General features: G+C 43.4%; 1 protein-coding gene across 1 annotated transcript; it reads right to left on the bottom strand.

The window, feature by feature from the left end:
• Positions 1 to 478: 478 nt before the first annotated feature.
• On the bottom strand, positions 479 to 27,523 carry TIMM17A (translocase of inner mitochondrial membrane 17A). The gene is made up of 6 exons (XM_073616079.1): positions 27,368 to 27,523; positions 17,479 to 17,578; positions 17,297 to 17,360; positions 9,413 to 9,541; positions 9,202 to 9,312; positions 479 to 1,536 (listed from the first exon to the last, which is right to left on the bottom strand). The coding sequence occupies exons 1-6, from the start codon at positions 27,391 to 27,393 to the stop codon at positions 1,463 to 1,465; spliced, it is 504 nt and encodes a 167-aa protein (XP_073472180.1). The 5' UTR covers positions 27,394 to 27,523; the 3' UTR covers positions 479 to 1,462.

Raw genomic sequence — 27,523 nt, 5'->3', positions numbered from 1 at the left:
GACCATTTGGTCAGAGTTGTTTTTAGATCAGAGGTTAGGTGAACTGAACCCTGTCAATTTTAAGAAAACTTTCTCTCTTGCCTTGAGTAGGATCACATCCTCTTGTTTGTAAAAATTCCCCCTCCACAAGACATCTCTTGGGAAAGATTGAGGTTTTGGTAGCTCGACATGCAGTAGACTTAGTTGATCACCTGGATGGTCAGCAGAAGATCATGACCTGCAGCCTTTCAAAATGCCCCTCAGAGGGAGGCTGTGTGGTCTCCAGACCTATCAAAACAGGCTCCCATCCCTTTAGCTCCTGAGAATCTTCAGTGCCAGTGTCTCATGGCTTTTTCTTACATTTCTCCTATTGTGTGTGTGAAGTAAGAGTTAGGGGAATAGTAGAAAGTCTGAGCTCCAGCAAATAACCTCTTCACTAGGCCATTGACAAACCACAAACAACTAGTTATTAAAATAACTTTTCAAATAACCAGAAGCATTGCTAAACATTTTCCAATAGTTTACTAAATGTCAACTAGTGGTTCATGACAATTACTTTAGAAACTAAGATGTTTTGTAATTAGTGAAAAGTAAACCTTTACTTTTTTTATTTAAATATAGGTCATGCTGTTGCTAATAATTTACATCTCAAATAAAATAAAGAGTATAACCAGTGACCACAACTGAGGTTATTGTAGAAAATATTGCACGGCAGAGGTAATGTAAATATGGTCCTGAAAACTTTGAGATAGTGTATTCTATTGGTGCTGCAATCATTGGTGTGGTGCTTGAAAATTAAAAACATTTGATGCAGTTTCCCGCAAACTGCAGGAACAAGTACCCCATAAATATAATGCAAAAGTTCAAATGTAGCCTTAGGAAAAGAAATATGATCAATGTAACACCAGACCAAGCTGGAAAAAACCATACACGGAAATCATGGCAACATCATAGTTGTTTAGTGCTACAACATCAAGTAACCTTTTAAAGTTGAAAACATGCACCATATTGTGTACATCACAATATCCATTGGATACAAAATATAAACGATACCTAAGGTGTACAGAAATAATGGGGGCATGTACAACTCTCTGGGCATTATTTAAAATTCCCAGAATTACTTTGGATAGTATAAAATGTTGTATGTGCACCTAAATTCTGCTGAAGATGATTGTTTTAAATAGAATTGTTAAGTTGTGTCAGACACATTGGACCACACCTTGAAGGGCCTTCAAGGTACATTGGTAAGCTGAACTTAAGTCAGCGTTTTATTTTTTATTTTTTTAGCCTTCTTTGGCTGCCCCAAACTATAAACCTAATATGAAGTAAACATTTTTGTCCAGTGATCCTTCATAGTCCATGTATGTTTTGTCCACAGCCCAACTCAGAAGCTGGATGTAGCCCGGAGTTCCAGAGGTGACTGAGCCAAGGTGGTAATAGTTCACAACGATGCATTTTAAGCCATTCCGATAAACACTGTTATTCACTGGTACTGCTGGTAACTACCAAATGGAGAAGCTGTACTCAGCTGAGAGGCATCATCAGGTATAGGTGGACCTAGAAATAAACAAAGCACACCAGTTTAGCCTTCAGTTTGTGCAGGGAAGTAAAGATGACCACTTACCCTGCAACTGCTATAGAACATTCAAAACAAATATGGTAGCTATATGAGAAACAATATGGGGCTGTCAATGGGCTACAAGCCTGTGTTCAAGGGGAAATGCTGTTTTATTATGTCATCAGTTTGAAACACTTCTGCAATCATTTAGATCTCATATGACATGCTTCAGGCTGGGTTCACACTTATGCAGATTTCTCCACATCCAATTTGCACGACAGAAGCATGTGCCCAGCTCTCAATGGAGCTAGTTCAAACACCTCTAGGGTGGCCGCAGCCCACATTTGGAAAGGGTCCTGTGCATCTTTGGTTCCAATTCAGGCAAAAATTTGGACAAAATCGGTGAACACGGACATACTGGACCCCCTGCTGTGAGCTCAAGCAGTACAGAAAGCAAGGCAGTGTTTACAAACTTTCTCCTTCATTTTGTATTGTATGAAATGTAGAAATTTGTGTATAACTGCTCTGCCAGCTGTTGAGATATCAGCCATGCACATTGTGCAATGTTTTTAACCACTTTAATACAGGACACTTATACACCTTCCTGCCCAGACCAACTTTCAGCGCTGTCGCAGTTTGAATGACAATTGCGTGGTCATGCTACACTGTACCCAAACTAAATTTGTATCATTTTGTTCCCACAAATAGAGCTTTCTTTTGGTGGTATTTGTTCACCTCTGGGATTTTTATTTTCTGCTACACAAAAAAAAAAAAAAAAAAAATCCGACACTGATAGGCCGCACGGATGTACAGTAATTGATGTTACAGATGGATGCCAATCAGTGCCTAACAATAATGCCTGCCAATCTGATGCTCATTGTGGGCACTGATTGGCATCCCTGGTGGTCCTAGTGGCATCCCTGGTGGTCCAGTGTGGGCATCCTGGGGGGGGGGGGGGGGGGGGGGGGGGGCTGTGCTGATAATCAATCAGCACAGACCGCCCCCTGTGAGAGGAGCAGCCGATCGGCTCTCCTCTACTCGCGTCTGACAGACGCGAGTGAAGAAAAGCCGATCAACGGCTCTTCCCATTTACACTGTGATCAGCCTTGATTGGACACAGCTGATCACAAGGTAAAGAGTCTCTATCAGAGACTCTTTACCAAGATCGGTGTAGCAGTGTGTCAGACTGACACACCACCGATCGCCGCGATCCTGCTGGACGTCATATGATGTGGTTACTAATGCAGCTGACCTGTGGTCCCCTCTTGCTCCTTCTGAGGATGCAATTGTTTCAGCACTGGTAAGGCAGGAAGCAGAGCCTGCATAATTAATTGTCAAATACAGCTTCCCCATGCAGCTATAGAATTACAAACATGCAACTTTGTAATTCTTTTTCTTTGTTGCAAATCATACATTTATAAGATTTTAATAAGCTAATCTTTAAAATGTCCATCTAAAAAATAATTGTAAATATTACTCATTCTCTGAGAAGTACGTACTAAGACCAAAAAAAAAAAAAAAAAAAAAAAAAAAATTAAGATTAAGAGTTTTTGCCCCGTCACAAAACATCCACACAACAGCTCTATTCAAATACCAATGCGATTCAATAATGCTGACATCCACCCTATTTAACCTACATTCACCTAAACGCATGCGGCACAGGGAGCTAACCTGTATTCTGAGGTATGACCACCTTGCAGGACAGCTTCAGCCTGAGGGCCCCCTTTGAACTTCATGTGCCAGAAGAGTATGCTGCTGGCTGAAAGAACACTAGACAGGAGTAACAGAAGCCCCTCCCAAGGATCTTTTCATGCAGATGCCAACCAACAGGGAAAGATCATGTGACCACACAACAGCACTGCAGGAATAAGGCTTCCTCTCAGCTATATTAGTTCTGTGAAGCTACTGCTCTTCACCAGTTTTTCAGTTGCAGCTCCTCTGACAGTACAGGAGGAACTGGGATATAAGTGGAGGTGCAATGCTTGTTCCTGCAAAGGGAGCCATCAAAGGAATATACAACCAAAGCCTGTCTGATTATTTTTAATTTTATGGTCCATCGCATCTGGCAAGATGCCTCTGTTAAAAGGTGTAATACAATGGTGGAACTTTTTTCTGGTTTAGGTGTATGCACCATTTGCCTACACCTTGGGTCTTTGTGTTGTTATAATTAACCACTTCAGCCACAGAAGGATTTGCCCCCTTAATGACCGGGCCATTTTTTGCAATACGGCACTGCGTCGCTTTAACTGACAATTGCGTAGTTATGCGAGGCTGTACCCAAACAAAATTGACATCCTTTTATTCCCACAAATAGAGGTTTATTTTGGTGGTATCTGATCACCTCTGTGTTTTTTATTTTTTGCGCTATAATCAAAAAAAAGCGACAATTTTGAAAAAAAAAAAACAAAAAACTTTTTTGCGATTATAAATATCCCATTTTTTTTTTCGACTGAAACACGGGACCTTTTAGACAAATCCATAACATTGACAGAAATACAACTGGCGATAAAGAACACTAAACAGGGGAAGTCTCCAGGACCAGATGGCCTTACAATCCAGTACTATAAGAGACTACTCCCATCACTAGGACAACACCTAACCAAGATGTTCAATGATATAAGCAAGGGAAGCGGATTACACCACAACACGCTACAGGCCCAAATAGCTGTGATCCCCAAGGAAGATAAAGACCCGACTCACTGCGGGAGTTACCGCCCCATATCCTTATTAAATACAGACCTAAAATTGTTCACAAAAATATTGGCCATTAGAATGCAACTACATTTAACTAACTTGATTCATCTAGACCAAGTGGGGTTCGTCCCAACTAGAGAGGCGAGGGACAACAGTACTAAAGTTCTGAACTTGCTCTACAAAGCCACAGTAGCAAACACACCGACGGTCTTCCTCAGCACAGACGCTGAAAAAGCATTTGACCGGGTTAACAGGTCTTTCATGTTTGCAACACTAAGACACATTGGCCTATGAAGTAACATGCTAAAGTGGATCTCAGCAATATACACCACACCGACAGCCAGGGTCAAAGTTAATGGCGTGATGTCAGACCCCTTTCAGATTACAAATGGCACACGACAGGGTTGCCCACTCTCCCCTCTCCTCTTCGCACTCTCATTAGAACCCTTCTTATGTCACATCAGACTAAATCCGAACATAACGGGAGTTTCAATTGGCCAGACTCAATATAAGGTATCAGCCTATGCTGACGACTTGATGTTCTCTCTCTCAAATCTGATAATCTCCCTCCCAAATCTGTTGCGAGAGTTTACAACGTACGGAGCACTCTCCTACCTGAAAATTAATTTCGCTAAATCAGAGGCTATGGGCGTAGGGATTCCATTAGCTCAACTTACACACCTCCAATCCAGCTTTAAACTGAAATGGACAAATAAGGCTCTAAAATACCTAGGTACATATATCCCCCAAACATTTTCAAAATTATATGACATCAACTTCCCACCACTACTAACAAAAATCAAAATGTTATTAAATAAATAGCAATCTGGGTTACACTCCTGGCTAGGACGTTGCAACATCCTGAAAATGTCTATTTTACCGAAACTCTTATACTTAATGCAAGCCTTACCTATACATATACCTTGTATCTTTTTTTAACGAGTACAATCAGCATTCACTGAATTTATCTGGGGGAAGAAAAACCCCAGGCTCTCCAATAAACTACTAGTACTCCCAAAGATCTCAGGAGGTCTAGCATTACCAAACGTACCTGACTATTACCAGGCTGTGCACTTGGGTAGACTCACAGATTGGCGCCGCCACCAGGAGACTAAGCTGTGGTCCCAATTAGAGCAATCTTACAGTATATTCTCGTTAGATGGCGCCTCATGGTGTTATCAGGGACTACCATCAGAACTTAAACGCCACCCATTGATATGTAACACGTCACGAATATGTGCCTGACTCATCTCCACAACATCCCTTTCATCCCAGAACTCACCCCTATACCCCATAATAGGAAATCCTCTGTTCACATCGGGTATACATGACAGAATCTTCCGGAAACTGGGGGAAGCAGGCATATACCAGGCCTCCCATTTTAGCTCGGGAGGACGTTGGAGAACAAACACAGAACTTTCGGACTCCACAGGCAAGTTCCATCTAGACTTCCTGAGAACACTTCAACTGAGACACTTTCTTGACTCCATTCCACCCCCCACGGATAGCAATCAAACGCTCACAACCCTAGAGGAACTTTGTTCTGCCACGGGTGTTTTGCCTCACACACTTTCACTGACCTACAACCTCCTCAATACACCCCCCGCGGACTTTGTACCCACGGGACTGCTCAAGTGGGAAGCAGAGTTAGACTGCCGGTTTAACAACACAAAGAGACAACGCATACTTAAATTCACGCACAAATCTTCCATTTGCGACAAAATCCAGGAAACAAATTACAAAATACTCAGGTGGTACAGAACCCCAACATTACTACATAAATTTTTCCCCACAACCTCAGATACGTGCTGGCAGTGTCAGTCTGACAAGGGAACTCTGTTACACATCTTTTTGTCATGTCCCAAACTAGCACTTTTTTGGAAGGTTGTGCGTGAGACCATACAACAATTCACTGACAGGACAATTACAGACGACCCAACATTCTTTCTATTACACGCTTCAGACATTCCTGATAGAATCTACAAGAAGTCAGTAATACGCCACCTACTGGATGCAGCCAGAGCTTGTATACCACTTTGTTGGAAATCTGCCCTCCCGCCGACCATCGATTTATGGCTCGGGAAAGTGGAGGCAATAAGGAAAATGGAGGACCTCATCCTCACGGCACAACATAGAGAAGAAACATTCTCCAAAACCTGGCAGCTGTGGACTATGTTTATATACTCGGCTGCAGGCCAATCTTTGAGAAGGGCTGAAAACATCCCATGATTACACACAAAACAAATACATGTTACTGGTGCCTTACAAACAAACTACAGATTAACGGACACTCCATGTTCGTGAGATGTACTCTTTCCCCCCACCCCCCTTTCCTTCCTGCTACTTTCTAGTGCTCTCTTTCTTATATTTAATGGGGGAAAAAAAAAGGGGAGAGGACCGACCCATTGGAATATATCACTACACATCGCCACCTGAATCACAAAGAATCCATACCCAAAATACTAAAGGTTATTACCATGTCATACACTGTTTTTTTTTCAATAATAAGGTTGATGGAGCTATGAGATTGTAATATAGGGTATGTCTTCCTTTAATCTATGTGATGTTATATTTTACTTGTGAAATTTTGTAACTTGTTGGTCCGTTTGGGCCAGGTTCTTTCTTTCTTTTACATAAACAATTTAAAAAAATAAATAAATAAATATCCCATTTTTTAACAAAATTTAAGCATCAGTTTAGGCCAATAAATATTCTTCTACATATTTTTGGTAAAAAAAAAAAAAAACTCAATAAGTGTATATTGATTGGTTTGTGCAAAAGTTATAGCGTTTAAAAAATAGGGAATAGATTTATGGCATTTTTTATTATTATTTTATATTTTTACTAGTAATGGCAGCAAACTGCCATTTTTAGCGGGACTGCAACTGACAGATCGGACACTTTTTGGGACCATTGACATTTATACAGCTATCAGAGCTAAAAATAGCCACAGATTACTGTATAAATGTCACTGGCAGGAAAGGGAGGTGTAACGACTGGGAGTAGAGAGACACCACTGTTTCTAATCACTAGAAACAGCAAATCTCTCTCCTCTCCTTGACAGAACAGGAATCTGTCTGTTTACATTGATAGCTCTTTCTCTGGTGCGATCGCGGCCGCCGGGCACATGCATCAGCTACGTTACGTGGCGGCACGCCTGCTAAGGCTAATTTAACCACTAAAGCCCCGGACCATTTTGCTGGCCAAAAGACCAGAGCACTTTTTGCGATTCAGCACTGCGTCGCTTTAACTGACAATTGCTCGGTCGTGCAACGTGGCTCCCAAACAAAATTGACGTCCTTTTTTTCCCACAAATAGAGCATTCTTTTGGTGGTATTTGTGCTATAAACAAAAAAAGAGCGACAATTTTGAAAAAAAAAACGCATTATTTTTTAAATTTTGCTATAATAAATAAATAAATATCACCCAAAAATATATAAAAAAACATTTTTCCTCAGTTTAGCCCGAAATGTATTCTTCTACATATTTTTTGGTAGAAAAAAAAAAATAATAATATCGCAATAAGCGTGTATTGATTGGTTTGCGCAAAAGTTATAGCGTTTACAAAATAGGGGATAATTTGATGGCATTTTTATTAATTTTTTTTACTAGTAATGCCAGCGATCTTTATCGTGACAGCGACATTATATGGGACATTTTTGACACATTTTTGGGACCACTGTCATTTATACAGCAATCAGTGCTATACAAATGCACGGATTCCTGTGTAAATGACACTGGCAGTGAAGGGGTTAACCACTAGGGGGCAGTGTAAGGGTTAAGTATGTCCTGGGGAGTGAGTCTAACTGTGGGGGGCGTGGCTACATGTGACACGCCACTGATCTCTGCTCCCGATCACAGGGAGCAGAGATCAGTGACACTGTCACTAGGCAGAACGGGGAGATGCTTGTTTACATTAGCATCTCCCCATCCTTCCTCTCCGTGAGGCGATCACGGGTATCCCCGCAGACATCGAGTCCGCGGGACCCGCGGCCCGACTCATGGAGCTCCCAGCCGGCGGCGCGCACGCAATGGCATGGTGGCAAATTTAAAGGGACGTACAGGTATGCCCATTTGCCCAGCCATGCCATTCTGCCAACGTACATCGACGTGCGCCGGCCGACGTACAGCTACGGCGATTTGCCCAGGTGAGCCAACCTGCCGCAGTAGAACAACGGCGGCTAGTGGTTAAAGAGGTGATTGCATCTGCACATTTAAGTTTGATTAAGCTCACAGAAGAAAAGATTTGTTCACATATGGACTGCCACATTTAATTTAATATAAATTGTTTGTTGTTTTTTATATTATTTTAGCGCTGTTGTTTTAATGAAGAATGTGAGGACCCAAACCTCTAGTTTTTCTGAAACTGCTATAGACAAATAAGCAAACAAAACATCTGACATAAGCAGATGCCCTTGTACCAGCTGGCTCGCTCCACCATTGTATCTTGTTAGAGCTGTTTTAACTGTATGTACTTGTGTACAACCCACCCTTATTATAGCTATTACTTTGTACAGCATTATAAGAGATATTAATGTAATATAATCCAACAATCAATACTGATTTAGGCCTCATTCACACTGGATGTTTTTGTCTGCTGTTCCTAGCGGGTTTCTTTTTTTTCCTGCCTCTAAACACCCCTGCATATTAGCATGTACACATGGGCATTATTAGAAAAAAAAAAACTGCCAGTGCATCTAGGAACAGTGGGGCTTTTGCAGTTAAACGTGCCTAAATACAAGCCGAGTTTAGAGCTTCAGCATTTATTCACTAAAATGGCCAGAATAAATTGTTATCCTGGCCGATTAAATGAATTAGCGGCCAAGCACTTGACGCACTACAAACATTTACAGGCATTTTTTCTGCCAAAACACCACTGCCAGGAGGAAAGGCGTCTAGGAGAGTTAGCAAAATGTCCAGTGTGCATGAGCCCTTAACCTAAAGCTCTTATTGTACAAGGGTGATGTTACCATTTGCAAACTGTGATGAGGCAAATCGCGTCAGCAGGATACCTGCTCCTTCTATGAGAGCAAGAAGAATGCCACCCATTGCTGCAGATCCCACCATGGCTATAGGACCATCTAAGAGAAAAATACATATAACAAATCAGCATATAGCACAAGAAATACAGCACAAAGAGGGAACTCACTCCACATAACACTGTGTCACTCCTATACTCACTTCTGGCAGCCAGAATCGCTCCAGTCATGGCTCCACTGGTGATAGAGTTCCAAGGATCCTCCTTTCCTCTAACCTTTACCAGACTGCAGTCTATCATGGAGAAGAGGCCTCCCCATACTGCAAAGCTACCTGTTAAAAAAATAGAGAGAAGTAGGAATGAACATATTAAGAAAATCGAACCTATAACACAAGTGATTCCATATTAATAGCACTCACAAATACACACACACATGTACATACAGTATCTCACAAAAGTTAGTACACCCCTCACATTTTTGTAAATATTTTATTATATCTTTTCATGTGACAACACTGAAGAAATTACACTTTGTTACAATGTAAAGTAGTGAGTGTACAGCTTGTATAACAGTGTAAATTTGCTGTCCCCTCAAAAGACCTCAACACACAGCCATTAACCACTTCCCGCCCAAGGACATCATATGACGTCCTGGACTTTCAGTGGGAATATCTGAATGATGCCAGATATCCTTGTTTGCAACCAGCGATTCTGTGCACCAGAAGAATGATCATAGCGGCGGTTCCGCCACTTGAACGTTCTTACATGCGACGGGAGGGGACATCCCCCCCCCCCGGAGCCATCCAGTGCTTCTCTGGGCTCTCCCGTACCATCAGGGACCCGGAGAAAGAATCGCCCGCCGCTGGATGACGAGCATAGAGATTTCTGGTGACCAGATGGTCATCTCTATGACCGTCGGAGGCCCGGACGCGAAGTTATGACGTCACGTCCAGGCCGCGGTTGTAAACAAAGCCGCGATCGGCTGGTAAGCATGGGATCGTGGATTTTTTTAAAATGCTCCTGTCCCCGGTAGCTCACGCTCAGAAACGAACGCACACGTTAGTCCCGCCACATATGTAAATGCCGTTTAAACCACACATGTGAGGTATCGCCGCGTGTGGTAGAGCGCAAGCAATTCTAGCACTAGACCTCCTCTGAAACTCTGAACATGTAACCTGTAAAAAAATGTAAAGAGTCGCCTATGGAGATTTTTAAGTACTGAAGTTTGGCGTCATTCCATGAGTGTGCGCCATTTTTAAAGCATGACATGTTGGGGATCTATTTACTCGGCATAACATCATCTTTCACACTATAAAAAAATTGGGCTAACTTTACTGTTTTGTTATTTTTTGAAATCATGAAACTTTTTTTTCCAAAAAAAAAAAAAAAACACATTTGAAAAATAGTTGCGCAATTTTTTTTTTTTTTAGCAGACACCCTAGGGAATAAAATGGCGGTCATTGCAACTTTTTATCTCGCACGGTATTTGCGCAACAATTTTTCAAACGTGTTTTTTTTGGAAAATAAAACGTTTCATGATTTAAAAAATAATATTATATATATATATATATATATATATATATATATATATATATATATATATATATATATATATATATATAATATGTTTCGGGGTTCTGAGTAATTTTCTAGCAAAAAAAATTATGATTTTTACATGTAGGAGAGGAGTGCCAGAATAGGCCCGGTACGGAAGTGGTTAATGTCTAAACCGCTGACAACAAAAGTAAGTACACCCCCAAGTGAAAATGTCCAAATTGGGCCCAAAGTGTCAATATTTTGTGTGGCCACCATTATTTTCCAGCACGGTCTTAACCCTCTTGGGCACCGAGTTCACCAGAGATTCACAGGTTGCCACTGGAGTCCTCTTTCACTCCTCCATGACAACATCACAAAGCTGGTGGATGTTAGAGAACTTACACTCCTCCACCTTCTGTTTGAGGATGCCCCACAGATGCTCAATAGGGTTAGATCTGGAGACATGCTTGGCCAGTCCATCACCTTTACCCTCAGCCTCTTTAGCAAGGCAGTGGTTGTCATGGAGGTGTGTTTGGGGTCGTTATGTTGGAATACTGCCCAGTCTACGAAGAGAGGGGATCATGTTCTGCTTCAGTATGTCACAGTACATGTTGGCATTCATGCTTCCCTCAATGAACTGTAGCTTCCCAGTGCCAGCAGCACTCATGCAGCCCCAGACCATGACACTCCCACTACCATGCTTGACTGTAGGCAAGACACACTTGTCTTTGTACTTCTCACCTGGTTGCCACCACACACGCTTGACACCATCTGAACCAAATAAGTTTATCTCGGTCTCATCAGACCACAGGACATGGTTCCAGTAATACATGTCCTTGGTCTGCTTGTCTCCAGCAAACTGTTTGCAGGCTTTCTTGTGCTTTATCTTTAGAAGAGGCTTCCTACTGGTACAACAGCCATGCAGACCAATTTGATGCAGTGTGTGGCGTATGGTCTGAGCACTGACAGGCTGACCGCCACACCCCTTCAACCTCTGCAGCAATGCTGGCGGCACTCATACGTCTATTTCCCAAAGACAACCTCTGTATATGACGCTGAGCACGTGCACTCAACTTCTTTGGTCGACCATGGCGAGGCCTGTTCTGATTTGAACCTGTCCTGTAAAACCGCTATATGGTCTTGGACACCATGTAGCAGCTCAGTTTCAGGGTCTTGGCAATCTTCTTATAGCCTAGGCCATCTTTATGTAGAGCAATAATTCTTTTTTCTTTCCAGATACTCAGAGTGTTCTTTGCCATGAGGTGCCATGTTGAACTTCCAGTGACCAGTAATAGAGAGTGAGAGTGATAACACCAAACTTAACACATCTACTCCCTAGTCACACCTGATACCTTGTAACACTAACGAGTCACATGACACCGGGGGAGGGGAAATGGCTAATTGAGCCCAATTTGAACATTTTCAACAAAGTGTAATTTCTTAAGTGTTGTCACATAAAAAGATAAAATAAAATATTCACAAAAATGTGAAGGGTGTACTCACTTTTGTGAGATACTGTACAATATAGATATATACATACACACAAACATATATTATTATTATTCAGGATTTATATAGCGCCAACAGTTTACTCAGCGCTTGCTGCGTATACACACACATGCAAAAGTGCTCTCCCAACTTGTGCAGTGTGACTGATTGTCTATCCACCCTCAAGTGGTTTTGTGCAGGCAGCCTGTACTGGATGGGTCCTGCTGGTTCCCTTCCACAGGTCCACTCTCTACACAGGCTATGTGCAGCACAGGGACAATGTCATCACTACTTTTACAAGGTAACAACTGAGTTCGCAAAGGCATTTGGTGCACGCAAAGTGGATTTATATGCTTTGCAGCTATTGAGGAAAACATTTGAATGGAAGTCTTTGCCTGAAGTTCAACTAACTTTTTTTCACATGGTTGAAATAATATTTCAAGAACCAAAAAATTGCTGCAGCTGCTCAAGCATCTCTGGCAGTGGTAAACTTGATCCCAAACCTTGTCTTAACATACTTAACTCCTTTATGACCACGCTATAGCTGAATGATGGCTACAGGCGGCCGCACTTTGCTGGGAGACCGTGCTCACTTTGTCTGCACACCCCCTGCGGCACGCATCAGCAGTGATCTGTGATTGCTGCATCCTTCAGACAGTTGGTTTTTTTTATACAATTCCGTCGATAATGAACAAACTATGAGGAATCCAGCTTTTCCTTTACATTTGGGTAATGCCCCGTACACACGATCCGAAAATCGTGCGAAAAATGCCGCATTCGAATCGATCTACGATAATCGGATCGTTAGTACAGAGCTTTCAAGAGCCGATCAGGACGATTCATCCGATATTATTCTATCGGACATGCACGGAAATTTTTTTCATATGATGCCAGATCGTACGATTTTCGTTTAATCGGTACTGCTATCATTCGAAAATGCAATACAAATGCATTACAACACATGACATCACTTCCGAATTTTTATTCTGTCGTACGGGAATTTTCGGGACTTTAGTAAACTCATCAGATTCGACATGAGATTAGCGTGCAAAAAAAAAAAAAAAGAAAAAAAACGGACGATCATTCGTCCGATAATCGGATCGTGTATGTATGGGGCTTAACTCTACTGACACTACTTCACACACTTTTGGAGCTTCAAGACCACTTTCTGTATTAAGGTATATTGCTCCATTAATGTAGAGGCCTTGCTGTTTGGACTTCTAAAAAAGCCACAGAGAGCCATGGGTTACAAAAAATGACTTCAAGTCGAGAGATTTTTTTTAAATAAATACTGAATTTAAAATTTTGCAACGTCTTCGTAAGAAACACTAAATATGTTCTATAATGTAAAATTCCTTCTAAACGTAATTGTTACACAAGAAATGTAAATATTTGTGTCCTCAAATAATATTATGGAATCTAGTTACAAAAGATTCACTAGCCAAATGCCACAAGCATTTGCCCAGCTATATCAAATGTCCCTGTATTTTGTCTATATTTCCTATAATTGTCACCTTCATCTTGAGGCCATAATGCTGTTTTTTTCCAGATTAAAACATTACAAGTAAAATAACACATTATGGCTACTAGATGGAGCTGAAAGTCATAAAGAATAAACATATCAAACAAAATCTGTTGCAGCTGGGTGAAAGCTTGTGACACTCTTCCTGCAAATTTTTTTTTTTTTTTACAAATAGACACCTTTGTGTAGTATAGGAAGTTTAGCCGAGATCCCAGGAAATGTAAAGTACCGTACTTAAAATCTCATAAGAAGACATTGCAGCACAGTGCAAGACCTCAGAGGGATTGAGAGATGGGGACATCACCCTTGCCAAGTGCAATGGTAGAAGGCCAAAGGAAAAGGTAAGCATTTTTTTCTTGTATGTTACATTTAGCATCTTAGAAAGGGGAGGAGGGCCAAAAAAAAGGAAGAAACAAAACCGTTCCAACAGTGTTGCATTTGTATAATGGATGGAGATCTTTGTGTGCCTCTTTTCTAGACTCTTTGATATGCCGTATTGAGGGGCTCTAAATGCAGAAGGTGACATATACACTACTTCAGCATTCACACATAGTCCTGAGAGAAATCATTGTCTGGACTTCTGAATGAACAGGCATCCTTGTACTATGCAATGCAAAAGAAAGGCATCATCATTGGACATAGCAAGTCACCAGGGAAGATGGCACTATCGTAACAGTTATGGGGAACAATTAAGGACTGTGCTGTGTGGAAAGAGGTTTACCATCTGTGCTAATGTTCTTTCAGCTTGCCTGTTAGTCTCTCCAAGGCCTTTTAGTTATCAGTTTGGAAAAAGTCCAGCATAATCAAAGCTTGCTTTGGGTGATGCAATATGGCTGCCACAAGGGAACAAGGTCATAGCATTGGCTAAGGTACTATAGGAATTATAGGCATTAGGCATTATGCTGTAGCTGAAGGAACAGCAGGGGTGTATGTACTGAATTTACAGGAAATTGGTTCTCTGGGAAAACATGATAATTGACAATGCAGACCTCTCTTTTCAGAATGCTATGCTGCCTAAACCATGGATAGAGGACTCCCAAAAGTTTTAGGCTGTGCAATTATCCCAGATATTAGAGGTTAAACCGCCCAGGTCTTTATGGACTTTGCTTTGTGCACTGGTGTGCTGTCATGTTGGAACAGGAAGGGCCATCCCCAAACTGTTCCCACAAAGTTGGCAGCATCAAATTGTCCAAAATGTCACAGTATGCTGATGCCTTAAGAGTTCCCTTCACTTAAACTAAGGGGCCAAGCCCAACCCCTAAAAAACAACCCCCACACCATAATCCCCCCTCCGCCAAATGATTTGGACCAGTGCACAAAGCAAGGACCATAAAGACATGGATGAGCGAGTTTGGGGTGGAGGAACTTGACTGGCCTGCACAGAGTCCTGGCCCCAACCTGATAGAACACCTTTGGGGTGAATTAGAGAGGAGACTGTGAGCCACGCCTTCTTGTCCAACATCAGTGGCTAACCTCACAAATGTGCTTCTGGAAGAATGGTCAAACATTCCCATAGACACACTCCTAAACCTTGTGGACAGCCTTCCCAAGAGTTGAAGCTGTTATAGCTGCAAAGGGTAGGCCAACTCAATATTGAACCCTACGGACTAAGACTGGGATGCCATTAAAGTTCATGTGTGTATAAAGGCAGGTGTCCCAGTGGCGTCACTAGGGTTGGCGTCACCCGGTGCTTAAAAAATTGGTGTCACCCCCCTCCCCCCACCAAATATAGTCCCCCCTCAGTACAGACCCCCCACCGCTAACTACAGATCCCGCAGTATAGATCCCCCTCCCTCAGTATAGATTACCCTCACTAAGAACAGACCTCCACCCTCAGTGCAGAACTCCCCCATCAGTATAGACCTCCAACCTCAGTGCAGACCCCACCCCCATCAGGGTAGAATCCACCCTCTTAGTGCAGACCCCCCCATCAGTGTAGAATCCCTCCTTAGTGCAGACCCCCCATAAGTATAGACACCCCCTTTAGTGAATCATCAGCATAGAATCGACCCCTTAGTGCAGGCCTCCCATCAGTATAGAATCACCCCCTTAGTACAGATCCCCCATCAGTACAGAATCCCCCCTTAGTGCAGACCCCCCATCAGTATAGAATCCCCTTCCTAGTGCAGACCCCCCGTCAGTATATAACCTCCCCTTAGTTCAGACCCCCCCATCAGTATATAACCTCCCCTTAGTGCAGACCCCCCCATCAGTATATAACCTCCCCTTAGTGCAGACCCCCCCATCAGTATATAACCTCCCCTTAGTGCAGACCCCCCATCAGTATATAACCTCCCCTTAGTGCAGACCCCCCCATCAGTATATAACCTCCCCTTAGTGCAGACCCCCCCATCAGTATATAACCTCCCCTTAGTGCAGACCCCCCATCAGTATATAACCTCCCCTTAGTGCAGACCCCCCCATCAGTATATAACCTCCCCTTAGTGCAGACCCCCATCAGTATATAACCTCCCCTTAGTGCAGACCCCCATCAGTATAGAATCCCCCTTAGTGCGGACCCCCCTTCAGTATAGAATCCTCTTCCTAGTGCAGACCCCTCATCAGTATATAACCTCCCCTTAGTGCAGACCCCCCATCAATATAGACACCCCCTCTTAGTGCAGACCCCCCCCCCCCATCAGTATAGAATCCCCCTTAGTGCAGAGCCCCATCAGTATAGAATTCCCCTTAGTGCAGGCCCCCCATCATTATAAGCACCCCTCTCCCCTCCCATAGCGCCCCCCCCTGCACATGTCCATCTACTTATAGAGTGTACATACCTCAGAACAGCGTGGCCGCGGACGTATACACACAGAGTTGTATGTCACTCTGGCTCCTACTCCTCACTGGATGTAAACAGAGGAGGAGGCAGCTGCAGTCCACTCCACGGGGGACACAAAGTGAGTGAGAGGCACAGGGCAGCGGGCGGTGTCAGCGGTTCTGCTATACACGGATGTCACTCCCCGCCTTGCAACGCCACTGAGGTGTCCCAATACTTTTGACACTATCGTGTATAAAGGCTTGTGGACAGCTGGGACTAATTAGGTAAGGATACCAGTTAAGATGTTGAACTAGTAATGAACATGTCATCCTACCCAAAGCTCTACAAAGTCTCTGGATTCCAGGACCCAGAACAGAACTTGCAATAGCCCCTTGGAAAAAGTGTTACCTGTTGTATTAGATAATGCTAACTTAATAAAAATAATTGCAAGTGAAAATGCTAGTTATATCTGACTATCATGCTGAAGCAATGGTTTTAATACTTTCTGAATCAGTGGGAAGTAAATAGATCAGAACTTCGGATTTTACTTGATGCATATTTGTACCCGCCTTTGATGTGTGGTACTTCCTTCAATACACTGCAATGCTTCAATGAAGCCTCCCTACTCTCTCAATTGACTATTACTACTGATAAAAACCAACAAGATTAGCTGAAGGAGAGTCTAGTGACTGATAGACGCATTGTATAAACAGGTGCAAATAAGTGAAACACATGTCATATAGTAACGCTGTCCCTTAGCAATTTCTAAAAAAGTCTCACCTCCCAGCTGTGGTGCACGAGTTCTTATAGAATTTAAGCTGCCCTTCATACGATGATTAATGCCCTAAAACACAAAAGAAAGAACATTCTAAGCAAAAACAGTGAAGAGCCAACAATTAATCACCAAACATTAAACTAGGACTGAAAATTTTGGCCTAAATTGGGAAAAGATCATCACTTACTTGAGGAGCATTTCTAAACCCTTTGACAGCCTGGAAAATGCCTCCTCCAATGATACCCATGGTGAAGGCTCCACCACAGTCATCTACGATTCTCCAGGGACTGTAAAATATGGGAGGGAAAAAAAAAACAAATCAATGACACAATATCCAAGCATAAAGCTGCCGCCCAGGACACTTTAGTACCGGGGAAGTAAGTGGTCGTTTCACCTGAGCCGCATAAATGACTCATTCAAGGTGGAGATAAAGACATTGATCATGTGTAATCAGCATTTGCAGTGCAGAATGACCCAGCCTTCTGTCAATCAGAAAGTTATTCAAGGTCACTTTGCACCCTGCAACTACCTATTGAATTCAGGGCCAACATGTAAACAACAACAGTGCAGGGTCCACCTATAGCATAGCAAATCGAAGCCTGAAGCACATCTATCTAGTTTTCATTTACCTGACTAAATGCTAAGGACCAAATCAGAGAAGTGTAAATGGGCCATAATTCTGGGGAAAGAACAGCTTTCCAATTTAAAATTGCAAACCAGTAAATTTACTGGAGATGCACAGAGACACGAATGTAGTAGTTGACATTTCTTAGGGCCCTTTCACCCGGATGTGTCCGTGTACGGGCTCTGCTTTGCTCAGCGGGGGGATCGTTCCATCGATCAGCAGATGACAGGTCTGTCTCTGCACACTGTGCAGTGACCAACCTGTCAGAGCGCCGCTCTCCTCTATGGGGGATCAGATGACGATGGACTGTAGAGTCAGTTTTCATCCGATGAGTAGGGTTCTCCTCCGTCACACTTTAGCGGATTGGAGCAGGTCGGATGTCAGCGGACATGTCACTGCTGCCATCCGTCGCTCCATAGACCTGTATGGAGCGTCCGTTCAGGTCCGCCTAAGAGCCCATTCACACCTGAGCGTTTTGTAGCTTGAAGCCTCAAGCTACAAAATGCTTGAGGGGAAAAAATCCATTATTCTCTATGGAGATGGTTCACATCTCCACTCCAAGTCGCCTGAAGCCCTACGCCTGAATCTCAAACAAGTTCTGGACCCTTTTTTGTCACGCGAATCGGGCAGATTTGGGCGTTTTTGGAGCAGGAAGCAGATTACAAAATCTAACAACATAGCAACAAATGATGAAACAAATGATCATTTTTCCTATTGGCTAATAAAAAAAATGCCAAAGCTCAAAAACGCGCAAATATGCCTGAAAAACGACAAAAACGCCGGAAGAAACGCTCAAAAAAAGCTATGCTCAGATGTGAATGCAGCCTAAAAAACTGACAGGCGGACCTGAACGATCCGCCCGTGTGAAAGGGGAATGGTACTAAATCCGATAATATGTTTTTGAAATCTAAGGACCACTTAAAGCGGAGTTCCACCCAAAAATGGAACTTCCGCTTTAAGGGATGGTTACCCCCTGACATGCCACACATTTGGCATGTCATTGCAATCAGAGCAATAAATAGCCACTGACTACTGTATAAATATTACTGGCAGGGAAAGGGTAAACACTAGGGGGGCAATCAAGGGGTTAAATGTGTTCCAACTGTAGGGGGATGGGACTGCTCAGGGGAGGAGACCGATCGTTGTTCCTATATACACGATCTGTCTCCTTTCCCCTGCCAGAACGTGGATGTGTGTGTTTATATACACACACACACACACACGTTCTGGCTCTGTCAGGAGTGAGCGCGGGTGCCCGGCGGACATCACGGCCGGCGGGCATGCACATCGGTTCCTCAGTGACGCGGCAGGCGCGCCCCCTATACCCCTTAAAAGCGGCCGCCATACAGCTACAGCAATTTGCGCAGGGGAGCCATTCTGCCGCCATCAAGCGACAGCAATCGGTTAAAGTGTTATTAAACCCAAAAGCAAACATATATTAAAGGGGTTGTAAAGGTAATTTTTTTTTTTTTTTTAAAATAACAAACATGTTATACTTACCTTCACTGTGCAGCTCGTTCTGCACAGAGTGGCCCCGAACCTGGTCTTCTGGGGTCCCTCGGCGGCTGTTTTCAGCTCCTCCCCGCAAGCATTTACCACCTTAATGCGAGCTCCCTCGCATGGTGGTGAGTGCTTGCGGGCGCGCTCCCGTGATACAGCCGGCGGCTATAGCCGCTCGCTGTATCACTCGGCCCCGCCCCGGCGCGCCGCGTCATCGGATGTGATTGACAGCAGCGCGAGCCAATGGCTGCGCTGCTTTCAATCCATCCACTGCAGCCAATCAGCGACCAGGCTGAGCTGCAATGAAGATGACGAGGACGAGCAGCGAAGATTCGAGGCGTCAGGTAAGTAAAACGGGGGGCCTGGGGGCGGCGGTACTGTCAAAAGTTTTTTCACCTTAATGCATAGAATGCATTAAGGTGAAAAAAATTTTACCTTTACAACCCCTTTAACATATATTGCAGCTTACCAATTCTTAGATGTGGTGTTTGCAATTATTAGTTTTCTTTTTTAGGCTTGCTGTTCATTTGCTTCACCTGGTAATCCAGCCAAACCAGTGGGCTATACATTATCAGATACTTAATTATATGTGAAGCACTGTGGGGGCTCAGACAGATCCTAATTACAACTTGGATTCCTTTTCCCCCACTTATCTTACATAGATTTATTGATATCAGCCACATGTCACACGGTGTGGGAACCTAGAATATGCCAACTCTTGTTATTTATCTTCTCTTGTTTATTTCATTACAGCTCATAGAGCGAAGCAATTTAACAGGTATATTTGTTGGAATATATCATTATGTTTATACTTCTAGTACCTTGCTGTATCTTTTTTGGTTTACCGATATAACGGTCTTATGTGAAAAATCCTTTGTTTCGGAATTGGATATGTAAACTCTCAATAAAAATTATTGGAAAAAAAAAAGGATCAGATTTTACGTAAAACCTTTATCCCAAAATAAAAAAAAGAATGTGTTTGTTGTAACTGATTACAAAGCGTGTGCTGGAGACTGGCTCCAGTTTGTTAGTGGTTCTAAATCTGCTAATTCTTTTAACACTCCCTTCCCCCTAGACTGACAATGCCGCTGTCTGCTGTGCCTCCTGTGCTCATTCATCCAGAGTTGTGTCTCACTAAGAGCCCTTTCACACTGGGGCGGTTTGCAGGCGCTATTGCGCTAATAATAGCGCCTGCAAACCGACCCGAAAGTGCCGCTGCTGTGTATCCAGTGTGAAAGCCCCGAGGGCACTCTGGAGCGATGCACTGGCAGGATGGTAAAAAAAAGTCCTGCCAGCAGCATCTTCGGAGCGGTGAAGGAGCGGTGTGTATACCGCTCCTGCCCATTGAAATCAATGGGACGGAGCGGCTATACCGCCGGCAAAGCGCCTCTGCAGAGGTGCTTTGCGGTGGTATTTAACCCTTTCTCGGCCGCTAGCGGGGGGTAAAACCGCCCCGCTAGCGGGCGCATACCGACGGTAAAACGCCGCTAATAATAGCGGCGTTTTACCGCCGACGCCGCCCCCCGCCCCAGTGTGAAAGGGCTCTAATACCGGAGGTGTTACTGGCCAGATCACCAGGCGAAAACTGAGGGAAAGAAGCCAAAGAAAACTGATGCAGCCACCACATCTAAGGATTAATAAATTGCAATATAATACATTTTTGGTTTTACAGACTATATGCAGAAGCCTCCAGTGCAAGTCATGACCATGCAATAGTTTTGCAGTAGTGAAATACCTATTCCCCTCAGAAGCAGCCCGAGAGCCATGTCAGCCTACTGGTCACCACTCACCAGCCACAGATCGCTGCATAGAGTAGGGATTATCATCTTCTCTGTGTAATAATACTGAAACAGTGATGGGCTTAGAAATAACCGCACTGAAGATCAAAAAGTATTTTAAACACTCCTTTTCATTTAAAATCTACCCCCACCCTTTGCACTATGTTACATTCATATTTAACCACTTGACAACTTGGCACTTAAAGGGGTTGTAAAGGTAATTTTTTTTTTATTTAAAATAACAAACATGTTATACTTACCTTCACTGTGCAGCTCGTTCTGCACAGAGTGGCCCCGAACCTGGTCTTCTGGGGTCCCTCGGCGGCTGTTTCAGCTCCTCCCCGCAAGCATTAACCACCTTAATGCGAGCTCCCTCGCATGGTGGTGAGTGCTTGCGGGCGCGCTCCCGTGATACAGCCGGCGGCTATAGCCGCTCGCTGTATCACTCGGCCCCGCCCCCCGGCGCGCCGCGTCATCGGATGTGATTGACAGCAGCGCGAGCCAATGGCTGCGCTGCTTTCAATCCATCCACTGCAGCCAATCAGCGACCAGGCTGAGCTGCAATGAGGATGAGCAGCGAAGATTCGAGGCGTCAGGTAAGTAAAACGGGGGGGCTGGGGGCGGCGGTACTGTCAAAAGTTTTTTCACCTTAATGCATAGAATGCATTAAGGTGAAAAAATTTTTATCTTTACAACCCCTTTAACCCCCCTCCTGCCAAGACCAATTTTCATCTTTCAGTGCTCTCACACTTTGAATGACAATTACTCAGTCATGTAACACTGTACCCAAATGAATTTTTTGTCCTTTTTTTCATACAAATAGAGCTTTCTTTTGGTGGTATTTGATCACCTCTGGGTTTTTTATTTTTTGCGCTTTAAATGAAAAAAAGACCGAAAATTTTGAAAAAAAAAAACGCATTTTTCTTAGTTTCTGTGATAGAATTTTGCAAATTATTAATTTTTTCTTCATAAATTTTGGCCACAATTTATACTGCTACATATCTTTGGTAAAAATTACCCATATTAGTGGATATTATTTTGTCTTTGTGAAAGTTATAGAGTCTACAAGTTGTGGTGCAAATCATAAAACATTTATCACACCTGATGTACTGGTGGCCTATCTAATTTCTTGAGACCCTAACAAGCCAGGAAAGTACAAATACCTCCAAATGACCCCGTCTTTGAAAGTAGACATTCCAAGGTATTTAGAGTATTGGCAACTGTAAGTGCAAACACACAAGTCCATATATAACAGGAGATATAAAGGGCTGAGCAACTTAGTCCATAGGGGACAGGCTGGAAGTTCAAGGGTTAAGTGGTAACCGGTAATGTAATGGTTAAAGTAGGTTGGTAGGCTAGGCGGCTGCTGTCCTCAGAGAGCTGGCTCTGTGATGGATGAGAGAGGGTTAGAGAAGGAAGTGCCACCTGAGTGTAGTATTAACAAATGATGTTTAATGACACCAGGTAAAAACACACACACATACGTGTGTGTGTGTGTGTGTGTGTGTGTTTTTACCTGCTGTCATTAAACATCATTTGTTAATACTACACTCAGGTGGCGCTTCATTCCAAGGTATTTAGTAAGATGCATGGTGAGGTTTTTGATGTTGTCATTTTTTACCACAATTCTTTGCAAAATTAAGATTTTTTTTCCCACAAAATTGTCATTGTAATAGGTTATTTCTCTCACATGGCATGTATATACCACAAATAATACCCCCAAAATACATTCTGCTACTCCTCCTGAGTACGGCGATAGAGGTCGACCGATATGGGTTTTTCTCTGGCCGATGCCGATATTTAGAAATCTCGGTGGCCTATGGCCGATATGTGATGCCGATTTTTTTGGGCCGATATATTAGGCCGATTTCCCCCCCCCCCTCATCTCATAAAATCTAACAGTTAGACCCCTTTCACACTGGGGCGTTTTTCAGGCGCTTTTGGGCTAAAAATAGCACCTGTAAAATGGCTCCCCTGCAGTCTCAGTGTGAAAGCCCGAGTGCTTTCACACTGAGGCGATGCGCTGGTAGGATGTTAAAAAAAAGTCCTGCAAGCAACATCTTTGGAGCAGTATATACCACCACTCCTGCCCATTGAAATGAATGCGCACCGCTGCCGAAGCGCCTGCAAAGCGTTTCGGCAGCGGCGCTTCAGGGGCCCATTTAACCCCTTCCTCGGCTGCCAGCTGGGTTATAAGCGCCCCGCTAGCAGCCGAATAGCGCCGCTAAAATGATGGTAAAGCGCTGCTAAAACTAGCAGCGTTTTACTGTCAACGCATGCCCGCTCCAGTGTGGGGGCAACCTTAAGTGATACAGAAATTTTTTTACATTTAAACATTTATTAAACAAAACAAACCTCCAATCAGTTCACTTGTATGTAGAGTTTAGAAAAAAAAAACTATATCTTAAATATTAAATATACAAAAACAGGTAATCAAAACTTTTGGATGAAAAAAAATGGGCTAACTTTACTGCTTAGTTTTTTTTTATTTATTAATGTATTTTTTCAAAAAAAAAAATTGCGTTTGAAAGACCGCTACGCAAATACGGTGTGACATAAAATATTGCAACATCCGCTATTTTATTCCCTAGGGTCTCTGCTAAAAAATATATATATATATATATATATATATATATAATGTTTGGGGGTTCTAAGTGATTTTCTAGCAGAAAATACAGGATTTTTACTTGTAAGCAACAAATGTCAGAAAAGATTTAGTCTTTAAATGGTTAAACTGAGAGCTTCTACACACAGAATTTAGTTAATTCATAAGTGTAAACATTGTATCACTTCAGGTTCTTTTTATCAGATTTGGCAGGCTGCCCAGAGGAGGGAGAAGTCTCTTCACAGAAGATTTCAGGCAACTTGCACTGACTTCTATTACAGAAGTCATTTTCAAGTCCGCTGAAGTTATATCGGCCAATCGGCCGATGCCGATTAAGTAAAAAACACCAAATATCGTCCGACCTCTATACGGCGATACCACATGTGTGGGACTTTTTCACAGCCTACCCACATAGAGAGGCCCAACATGCAGGGAGCACCATCAGGTGTTCTAGGAGCATAAATTGCACATCTAACTTGTGACTATCTATTACACTTTTGAAGGCACTGGAGCACCAAGACAATGACACGTGACACTAATGTGGCACTGATGACAGATGGCATTCCCACTGATGACACGTGACACTGATGACACCAATACGTGGCACTAATGACAGATGGCACTGATGACAGATGGCACCAATACGTGGCACTGATGACAGATGACACTGACAGGTGGCACTGGGGACAGATGGCACTGTGGGCATGTGTGTTTGTGGGCACTGTGTTTGTGTTCACACTCATGCTGCAGCCGGAGGTCGCTCTCCCTCCTCACAAGCGGTCTCTGTGCGAGGAGGGAGAGCCAGCAATGAGAGGTGATCTCATATGTTTACATATGAGATCATCTTTCATTGGACACTCAGATCGAGTGCTAAATGGCCGCTGTGATTGGCCATTTAGCACAATCTGTGAAGGGACACAGCCAACACAGAATTTCCCTGATGCGCGCCCTGTGGCGGCGCGAAAAGGGGAAGTAAACAGGAGGACGTCCAGGGACACACTCCCGGCAATTGAGCACCGTGCTGTAGCCGTCTTTCGGCTATAGTGCGGGCGCGAAGTGGTTAATAGAACATTAACACTTTATTTGTTAAAGAGATGCGATATATGTACGTTTATTAATTTTTTTTTTGCATTCCATTACATTTAAAATTCTGTTAACATTGGTGCGGTGCGAGAACCCTGTGAATCCACTGCGGGGTTCCCGCATCGCACCCGACTCGCAAGCAGTTCACACTGCCATATGCAAACTGCTGGGACTGTCAATAGAAAGTTAATGACACCCCCAAATCAGTTTGCATATCGCAGTGCGATCTGTCAATTTGGACAGTAATCGGATTGCATGGGTGTGAACACTTATGCGATCCGATTCTGGTGCGAACCAAAAAAAAGGGTCATGTGCGAGTTTGGTCCGAATGTGATGCAAATTCAACCATACTATCTGTATGGTCGAGTTCGTATTGCACAGACATCACATGCGATTTTCTCTGCAGCGGCGGTGTGAATCACATCCGATGTTGGACATCACATCAGTGTGAACCGAGCCTAAATAGGAACACTAGTTTTCACAGCGCTGTTCTCTTGCAGACTTATATTTTCAGGTTGGGTTTATCCCAATAGAGCAGCAGCAGAACATCCTGACATAAGATCTTGGTGCAGTTCTATCCTCTTGAATTCTTGAAGTATATGAATCTAGCCATGTCTGAGTGCCTATACGGGAAACTCCTCCTTCTGTCTGTCACATGACAGGTGCATGGGCGATGAGTTATATACGAGGGATAATGGGAACTCTGAGAGACAAGTTCCCCACTGACAGTGGATGGCAGTGGGTGGTTTTAAAAGCCGCTATGGGACTAAATAGTGGCTATGAAATCCACCCACTGCCATCCATTACCAATCACAGGCAAGGACCCGATGGAAAATTAGTCTCCCAGAGTTTCCCCATCAGGCTCCGCCCACTGTCAAATCAGCATGACTTCTGTCCTTAGTTACTAGGATGCAGAATTCTAGTATCCTAGCAACCAAGTAAATGTAAAATGCATTCAAACATGATAAAATTTAACATACAACATCCCCCCATACACAAACTCTGAGTTGATCCTAATAACTGCCAGTTTGCTCATCTGTGAAGTGATAGATTCTAAGCCCTCATGCACACAGGCTGTTAAAAAAACGTTATGAAAACGCCAGTATCTTTGCAGTGAATTTTTTAAACTTTTTTCAGCTTTTTTCAGCGTTTTTGCAATAGCGTTTTTTAGCGTTTTTGAGCGTTTTTAAGCATTTTTAAGCGTTTTTCAGTGTTAGAACGTTTTTACAGCTGAAAAACGTCTTTCAGAACGCACTGGTCCTGGGTTTTTTTTACAGCTTAAAAACGCCTAGGTGGGCATGAAGCCATAGACTAGCATAGACAGGCCTTTTTAAGCTGCAAAAAAAGCTCAAAAAAGCAGCTGTAAAAACGTCCATGTGCATGAGGACTTAAAGTGGCGGTATTAGGAGCTCCCTGAACCTGGCATAAGGGTGGGTATTTGTACCAAATCTGGTGCAAGGCTTTCATGAATCAGGTGCAGGTCATGTTAAAGGGGGCACAGCGCCAGAAAAGTGCTGTTACTGTTCTACTGGATTCCCCTGACAGTGATAAAGGATAAGTCCACCCTAACACTAAAATCTCTACATCTACAGACATCCACAATCTAACACTAATCTATCTAGCCCTATAAAAAAGAAATCATTATACATATCTTTTTTGAAGCCGATCTGACCTGATCCCAAGCTGAGCTGTCAGCTGCGGCTTCACTGTGGAGGCGGGTGCAGAAGACACAGCCGACAATCACTCCCCATTCCTTTTCCAGCCGTTATCGGCTGTGTCCTCTGCAGAGTCCGGACCAGATCGGCTTCAAAAAAGGTATGTATACCAATTACTTCTTTATAGGGCTAGATAGGTTAGTGTTAGATTGTAGATGTAGAGATTTTAGTGTTAGGGTGGACTTATCCTTTAATAAACGAGCCCTCAGGGTACAGAATGGAGATTCCATTCACACCTACGCACTGCGCAAACACACTTTTTTGGGCGCGTTTTTTTTTTTGGGTAAGGCAACCCGTTCACTTACATGGACTGCCCTATGCACAGCAAAGTAGTGCATGGAGCATTACTCTTTATCGTGCGTTTTGTCATGCCAGACGTGTATGGGGTGCCGTTACCAACGAATGGCACCGCAAACACGACATTTTCCGCACATTCCGGAAACGCACAGACTTGGATGCTAAAACATTTTACCAAGTAAAAAGGATTTTTGTGGCAGAAGAATACTCTGCTATACATAACAGCCCACTGCTGGCACATTTGTGTTTTGTCGGTGTGCTTCAGGAATAGCAGCGAGTTTCATTGATAGTTCAGATACGTCCCTGAAGGAGGAACCTGTCCTGGTAGAAGTCAAGGGCACAGAATGGTCCCAGGTGTCCGCGGTAGGTGATCATGTGACCAACAGAACAGGCCCGGCCTCTGCCCTCCTACACCCCAGTCAGCAGCACCCAGGAAGCCGCATACCGGCACAGAAAGCTCGGGCTTTCCTTACCATGGCTCCCGTGTGTACTCCTCCATGATGCCACCGAAGGTCGAAAAGAAGAAATCCAGGAAGAGAGAGTAACATGTGATCACCGGCACAACCCTTTCCTATTGGATGTTCAGATCGATGACTTCACAGGACTTCTACCATAGAGACACGGGGACT

The sequence above is a fragment of the Aquarana catesbeiana genome, linkage group LG02 (genome assembly GCF_042186555.1).
Source record: "Aquarana catesbeiana isolate 2022-GZ linkage group LG02, ASM4218655v1, whole genome shotgun sequence".
NCBI classification, from domain to species: domain Eukaryota; kingdom Metazoa; phylum Chordata; class Amphibia; order Anura; family Ranidae; genus Aquarana; species Aquarana catesbeiana.
This window is presented reverse-complemented; position numbering and strand designations above follow the sequence as displayed.

What these genes read in the sequence shown, in the direction of transcription:
- TIMM17A (XM_073616079.1), bottom strand. Translation starts at nt 27,393, where the DNA reads ATGGAGGAGTACACACGGGAGCCATG. An exon ending in GAGTACACACGGGAGCCATG is followed by an intron (nt 17,579 to 27,367) that starts GTAAGGAAAGCC and finishes CATATTTTACAG; the next exon opens with TCCCTGGAGAATCGTAGATG. An exon ending in AGCGATTCTGGCTGCCAGAA is followed by an intron (nt 9,313 to 9,412) that starts GTGAGTATAGGA and finishes TTTTTCTCTTAG; the next exon opens with ATGGTCCTATAGCCATGGTG.